Source organism: Condylura cristata, unplaced genomic scaffold, assembly GCF_000260355.1.
Source record: "Condylura cristata isolate star-nosed mole 26May11 unplaced genomic scaffold, ConCri1.0 scaffold00007, whole genome shotgun sequence".
NCBI classification, from domain to species: domain Eukaryota; kingdom Metazoa; phylum Chordata; class Mammalia; order Eulipotyphla; family Talpidae; genus Condylura; species Condylura cristata.
The window spans coordinates 11,344,927-11,353,159 of NW_004567108.1; the positions used below are offsets into that span (position 1 = coordinate 11,344,927).

At 33.9% G+C, this 8,233-nt stretch overlaps 1 protein-coding gene across 2 annotated transcripts in view; it reads right to left on the reverse strand.

Annotated features, from left to right (window-relative positions):
* Window positions 1–6,644: 6,644 nt before the first annotated feature.
* CDH9 (cadherin 9, type 2 (T1-cadherin)) overlaps window positions 6,645–8,233 on the reverse strand; it is a 97,477-nt gene continuing 95,888 nt past the window's right edge. For both annotated transcript variants that reach the window (XM_004678067.2, XM_012721983.1), the window contains exon 12: window positions 6,645–7,663. In XM_004678067.2, coding sequence (XP_004678124.1) covers window positions 7,176–7,663 — 488 coding nt within the window. In that variant the 3' untranslated portion in view covers window positions 6,645–7,175. The remainder of the gene's footprint in view (window positions 7,664–8,233) is intronic.

Here is an 8,233-nt window from a genome sequence, read left to right on the forward strand (position 1 = left end):
TTTTTGGTCAGTTAAAAATAAGATGGGGTCAAAAATGTATCATCAAATACTTTTTGTGTGGCTTACTTAGAGGCTCTGAAATCTCCCTAGTCTTCAAGGACCTGCTTGTTATCTAATTGTATGCATTTAAGATTACAGGGAAGCAGAGAGATGGTTGTGAGTTGTCAGCCATCACAAAGTATCTTGTTGACAGAAAGCAGGCATTTTGACTCCACACCCCTTCTTCACCTTGTAGAGGAGGGGATGATTTTTCCTTGGTGCTTCTGTTATCTATTACTATAGAACAAGCTAAGCTAGATTTAGTGGTTAAAGCAAAAATATTGCATTAGTCACTATTGTATGAGTTGGCAGTTTACCCTCCTCTAGCTAAGTGACCCATTTCACATTATAAGTGTGGGCATCACATTTCTGGGAAATTAGCTGGAATAACTAGATTGTCTTCGTGTGTGTCTCTTATTCTCTTGGAGTCTAAATAGAATTGTGTACTTGGGGGAAGTAATATTTCTTATGAGAAGGATGGAAGGTAGAAATGTAAAGCCCTTGAGTTCTGTACAAATAAATAAATAAATCTTTTTAAAAAAATAAAAATATATATATTTAGGGCCCTCCCTGGTGGTGCAGTGCTTAAGCACTGCACTAAGAAGCTTAAGCCACTTCCGTATGAGTTCGATTCCCACCTGCCCTGGAGGAGATCCACATGGCTGGCAGACCTCTCCTTGACCCGCCCGCTGCTCCCCTCAGCAGTGTACTTAGTCAATCTGCCTGTTCTGCTCCCCACTCTGTCTCTGGTGAATCCTCTCACCCTCCACATCTCTGGCCTGTATCCCAGTCCTGTATGAATAAATAAATAAATCTTTATATATGTATTCATACAAAACTGGGGTATACAGGCCAGATGTGTGGGGAGTGAGAGAATTTACCAGAGACAGAGTGGGAGCAGAATAGGTGGAGGGATTGAAATATACAGCTGAGGAGATCAGCAGGTGGGTCAGAAGAGGTCTGCCACACCATGTGGGCTTGTTCACTGGCTGGCGGGGGATCAAACTGGTGCTGCAGTAGCTTTGAAGAGCATTACAGTGCTGAACTTTAACCTGTTGCACCACCAGGGAGAGCCCTGCCATATATTCCTAAAACAACTTGAAATGCCTGCTCAGACTGAAGGCTTGGGAAACAGATTGCAGTTCTTGAAAAGAATTACAGAGCGTCTCCATACAATTCTATTTTGGTCTGCATACTTTCCTCAGGGGGTGGGAAAAAAAAAAAAAGTATTCTTCCAAGAAGATCAAACATTATTCACAAGAACAGAACTCTGATGTTTAGAAAATAGAAGTGCAATATGGTGTCCTTTCTCTTCTTAATTAGTAGCTTACCATTCTACTAGTTAGGTGACTTAATTGCTGTTATCAAAACAGAATAGAGAAAACGGAACAGAATGACCTTTCAGGAAAATCTGACATATGTCTCCAAATTCTGAGTTGTGCTAAAATTCTTGAAACTCTTTCCATCACTGTTCAGAAGTTTTAAACTATGAGCTGAAACAGCCCACGGTTGTGAGGAAATAACAACATATGGACTAATAGTGTGTCAATAGAAAAGATGGAGGAATTCCCAATTCCTCAATCTTATGCCTTTCCTCACATTTTCTGTGACCCTTGAGGTCGAAAAAGAATGTTTTGGAACTTCTGAAATTCTATATGAAAGAGCACAGAAAGCACAAAAATTTTGCCTGGCTTAAAGAGACTAATAATCCCCGAAATATAAGAAAACTTTGGTTTGTGAGTATGTAGACAGTTGATCATATTAGTAAGTGGTTCTACACAAAAAGTGACTCAGTGCTTAAAGCAAGGAGATAAAATTTTTGTAGGTACAGTTAGAATTTGATATTTTTTTTTCTGTTGTCTTTGTGTTATCATGAGTCTTTTAATTCATTAAGGAATGCTAAAAATCAATATTTAAAATTGTGTTAAAACTCACAAAATAGTCATCATTGACTTATGGGTATATAGTTTTATGGCAAAGTTTGAATTAGGAAGGAACCTTTTTGTTACCTTTGCTCAACTGATCTCCAGCACAGGGCCTGGATTATACTAGACTTTGAAACATATATAGAATATGAAGATATTAAACATTACGTCTATATGAAAGGTTACAGCTTAGCCTGGTGCAGATTTTATTATGATGACCTTAGCAATAATTATTGTAATGGTTGCTTATTGAATACATATTTTTAATCCTGAAAGTACTTACTAATCTGTGTGTATGTATGTTTGTGTGCATTTGATTGCTTTCCCAAGGAAATTACACACTTGCTTCAAAGACGTTCCACCAGGATTTTGATTTCCAGGATTCATTTTGTCCCATGCCTTTAACAAAGTCACACACTATGCGTATATGTGTTCTTATGCATGATAGACAGCTTCAAATTTGAAGATTCTTCCTTTAGCTACGTATATTGCTGAGTAAACTAATGTGTATATATATATATAAATATATATATATATAGTATACATTATGTACAATATATGTATGTATAATATATATGTTATGTGTTTTATATATATAGCATATACTATATGCAATATAATATATATGTATGCATCAAGAGTATACATGAATGGTATGCCTTATTTATAATTTGTGTGTAATAACATAGGAACAATAAAAAAGTGAAAGTTATGTGATATTTCTTGTTTTCTGCCTCCTTGATCACTTTTTCTCCTGTGAATATGCATTTGTAAGCTTTATCTTCATAACCTACCTCTGTCTAGAAAGACCATGAATACAGAAAGAGCACATGAGGACTTTCATATGAGCAATTTATTCCTTAAATCATTATCATCTTGGTTCTCAGTGGATTCAACCTTAGCGCATTTCTATGGTTGACTTTATCCTATTTGGGATTCAATTTTAAATTAAATTTTAATGAGGTAATTTCCTTTTTCTTACTCACTGAAGAAAAATAAGGATGAATTTTCTCCTCTTTTCCTCATAAAATATTTCTACTTAAAAAAAAAACTTGAAATAAAATTATCCTTTGAGATTTGTAACATATTTTTTAGCTTGGGGCTTTTCTTTTTGATCACTTACATTTATTGCTTTTCCTCTTGGACCCTTCATAGGAATCTATAAAAAGATTTTTTTTTTCCCTTAAAGATGAGCAGGATTTCCTCTTTATCTTAAATTCACATCCTTGTTCCCAATTCACAAAGCTGTTTTTGCTACATTTCAGACATTTATCAAAAATAGATGCCTAAGATTGTTAAGTACACATTTGTTTTTCCTCAGAAATATTATTTTATTTATAGGATTTTGTTGCCTAGTGGCATGCATATTTTTCTTAAAAGCATACTATAATATTTAGAGAATAAATAGAACATATTTTTTGTTAAACTATGAACAATAAAAACAAATCATGCTAATTAATTAGTTTGTCATATATGAACTAACAGCAAGCACTTTAGCCCTATTAGTTCCAACCAAATTAGAGATTTTTAAAGAGAATTTTTTAGGAATTCAGATCACTCTCCCATTTAACATAGATTTGCATTTAAATATCTTTTAACATTGTTTCTAAATTATTTGTTATTCAGTGAGCAAAACTGATGGTTATTGCATTAAAGTTTTAATGAATAAAGGTTGAGAATATTTAATATAATTTCATGATAATAAGTATGAGGACAGATTAATAATGAAAAATGTAGAATATGATCTTTCATTATAGCTGGAAGGTTAAGGAATTAATTTTAAAGACCGTGCAATGGAAATAACTGCCCCAATATTTTATTAACCAATTCTTAGATCAGTTTAATCAAATTTCCTATTCAGAGCATGTCTATTTTCTTATTTAGTAGCTTTAGATCAACATTTCCATCAGTCCATTAGGTTAATAGAATTCAATAAATAATACCCAAGTAAGAATGAGATGATATTACATGATTATTTCTTGATCAGCTGCCTTATTTTATTAATCAGATACATCAACAGTTCTCAAACCAAAACAAGTGTGAATTTCTTAGCTGCCTTTTAAATATGAGGCTGTTCAATAGCACTGCCTTCAATACAAGCAGCTACCACTCACCAGAAAAAAAAAAAAAAGGAATATTTAGAATACTGTATGCTTCACAAATAATTATTTTCCATTGATTGAGTGATAATTTAAAGTATGACTTTTTCCCTATAAAATTAAAATCTCAGTGTATAACACACTCAGATAACACATGACTTATCCTTTATACCTTAAAAAAATATGTTCTTAATAAGTACAAACAATGGCTGGGAATCAATACACAAAGTATTGTTTATCACAATATTACTCTGGTTTTACCTTTGGCAACGCATGGGGTCTTCACTACTGAAAAAAATACTTGCAGTAGGACAAATTTAATATCATGCTGGGGATGTGAGTGTATAGATGTTAGTGCAAAGCGGAGGGCCAGCCAAATGCTGGTAATTTAATTAGTTAAGGAAATAGAGCTGAGTACAATAAAAAAGACAAAGGAAACCTGATCTAATAAATGCTTAAGTCAGTTGGGATGAATGGCTATCTCTGTAAAGCACAAATTAGAAGTTTTGAATAAATAAATGCTAATTATTTCACTTAAAGTAAACAAAAAAGAAAGAATTACAGCGTCTTCCTTTATTCCATGCTCACAATAGATGGAAACAAGACTAGTAAGGCAGAGCATGCAGAAGTATATCATGGCAATCCAGAAATTTGTAACAGGATGGTGGCAGGATATATGAACAGTCATTGCTTATCAGATATATTTTGAAGGTAGAGCCAGTAGATTTTCAAAAATACTGAATATGGAAGATACCAGAATAAATGGATCAAAAGATGATTGCAAGGTCTTGGGGGAGACAGAACTGTCATCACGTAACTTTGGACAAGTTGAGGGTAGGGCAGATAGAGGTATGGAAATTTAAGTTAATATTTGAGTACATTCCACTCACTTATGCAAGTAGGAATTTAGAATAGTTACTTGGATATATTTTTTCATGATAGGAAAATGTTTATCATAAATCACCATCTATATTTTTATGTATATCATATGCCAGTATATAGATGAGTGTAACAATGGGTAATATTATCAAGTGTCAGTATTTAGAAAAAGAATAGAGAAAAAAAAAATCTAGGGCCTGATCTATTTCCAATGTAGTTTTAAAACTTAAATTTCCTCCGATAAAACCTTTTGTTTATGAACAGTTCCAATAATTAGAATAAATTCAAGTAAGTCTGGTGCCTAATACTTTTTCAGACCATTAAATCAAGTCTTTAATATTTGTTAGCTATTGATGATGGAGTTATTGAGATGGTTTTAGTCTTCGTAAATTTTACAACATACTGACATAATAGAATACATAAATGCTTACTTATAATTATTTGTTTAATTATTTGGTATTTCAAAATGTCTGTAGTGATCCCTGGTGGCACAAGAGCTTAAGTCTTAGCACTATGACACTGTCCACACCCACTGAAACGTGAGTTTCATACCCAGGCAAGGAGCTGATCCACATGGTGCAGCAGGCCTCTCCTTTCTTACCCACTGCTCCCCTCAGCAGTGTATTTCAGTCAGTGGCCTGTTCTGTTTCCTACTCTGTCTCTGGTGAATATTCTCATCCCCCACACCTCTGGCTTGTACCCCGGATCTTGTATGCATAACTAAATAAATCTTTTAAAAAGTAAAATGTTTGGTAGCAGATCAGATATTGCTCAATTTCCCCTATGTAAAAAAATCACTGGAAAATTATCCTGCAGTGATATTTGCTCCTTTAAGAACGAGAACTGAAAGAAAAAGAAAATTAGAATTGTTGGTAGAAAAAATGGGCAATAATAAAACTTAAGTTTTATTCTCCGAGTCAAATCAGGGCAAGCTTTCTGTTTGTTATTTATTCACAGATTTGCAGATGATTACTAAGACAATTCCCACAATTTTCCTTTCCCATGTCTTAGAGGGCCTATATTCTGGTTTTTTTTTTTTTTATTACTCCAGTCATTAGTAAGTCATCATATTCCATAAGATTTTGTTTCCAGTTTGCATGTCCCTGGTTCTTTCGAGATATTTTTCTAATATAGTCACATGAGGTTTTCTCACTAAAATTAGCAGTGAAAAAGTTCACTTTGTCAATTGACGTTTTTAATGTTACCCAGATTTGAGACCCTATTCCATGAATTATCTGATTATGAAGAAAAAAAAAAAAAGAACCTGATATATTTTCATATATATAGTTCTGAAAACTATACTACTGATGGAGGAAGAATTTAAATGTGTTCTCTGTACACTATAACACATGCTACATTTAATCTCAAATAAATTAACTCGATCTCATAGCAAAGATTTGTCCAAAAAAGATCCTTACAATTTATTATACACAAATATAATGTTTTATATTTCAAATTTTTACATATTCTACTTAGTATCAGTGGTTTGATAAACAGTTATTAATATTTAAGTGGCTGATGTATTTAATCAAAATTTGTAGGGAAGCTCTTCTGTAGTCTTATACCATCTAGTTTCAAATCACATATAGTAAATTAACTGCTTTTCCCTGGGTAAATCATGTTTTACTTTTTATATGTAAAAAGAAAAATCTGTGTAAATGAAATCAGAACTACCTCTAGGAATTAAATAAAATGAAATTTATTTATAAATACTAGTTTATTTCATAAAAATACAAAAATATAAATATACATTTATAAAAATATGAGTGGATTAACACAAAGACATTTTTTTCAACTAAATAAATATGGCAGTAATAGTCATTCCTATTTCTTTAGGGATATATTTTTCCATATTAATTTACAAATTCATTGCACAATGCTTTAATAGTAAAGTTGGCTGTAAGTCAATTAAGAAAACCGTTATAAAGTCCGTATAGCTAAGAAAAGGCACAAAAAGCCTTTTAGTTATTTCTTACTGATTATTGATGTGATATAATTTCTTCAGAGAGTGTTAGGCAGAGGGTGAACTGGTTATTATTACTTTTAAAATCTATGTCATTCGTATTCATTCACAGAAACTTACTGATTAAGCAAATCCTTACTAAGACAACACCTACGTATTGTTTATAATTTCATTTCTGAAAAAAAATTTCCTTCAAGGAAGAGAATGCAGGCCACTCAATCTAGTAACAAAGGGTACTTCCACTAACATTGATGAAGTCATACAACACCCTTACTCTCGGTCACTGTCATCACCCCCATACATATCGGCAAGTTTTTTAAACCGAGGCCCCCAGTCGCTGAGGTAATCGTAATCTTGGTTACAATCTGCTGTGAGTGACTCTAAAGAGCTGAGGGAATCTGCTATGGAGTCGTTTCCTTCGTAGGCGTAAGTCGCCAGTGAATCATAAGGCGGAGCACTTGGGTCTGAGTCATTTTCTTTCAATCGTCTATGGATAAAATCTTGTACATCGATATTTTCCCAGAGAGGCACAGTCCTCCTAATCTGAAAAATAGTTTCAGGCATTACGTCTCTTCGCAGTTTATTGTCTTCCCGTGCTTCTGGATTCCTTAACGTACCAATGTCAAAAGCTTGAGTGTCTTCCTCCCCACCACCTTCATCGTTGTAAGTCACGATGTTGTCGCGGACATCATCTTTTGAAATTATCAGCGGTTCCTTTTTCCTTTGTCTCTTTAATGCAGCAAATAGCACAACTAAAACTAAGGAGGGAGAAGAAAGGGAGAATGAGAAGAAAAGGGAAGGGGGGTGAGAGACAGAGACAGAGAGCAATGAGTAAATGCACATAAAGAAGCAGGTATTGAAGTGAAGTTTAATGCTTTCAATTCTCAATCTGGTATTGAGTTTGGACACTGAAAAAGCTTTATTCAAATATGGCGGTTGCAGTCAGTCAAAGGCAATTATATGATACCTCATCGTTCCAATGCATACTTCAAAAAACTATGAAATTGCAATCACTGAACACTAAGCACACATTTGTTCTTTAAAATATATATTTTTCCTATTGTGGTAACATTGCTTTAGAACACTGTAAGATTCAGAGATGTAGATGCACACCTCTTCAGATGCATGTTCACAGACAACACTCACACCTTTCACTGGAGTCCATTGGACTCCCTTTCTACTTTGTTCCCATTCTGCCCCTGTTCCTGAGAGTTTCATATTTTCTTACTAAATCTAAGGAATTTTTACCTCCCTGGTGGTGCAAGGGATTAAGAATTAGCACGAAGAGGGCTCTCCCTGGTGGCGCAGCGGTTTGGAGCGCTGCACTG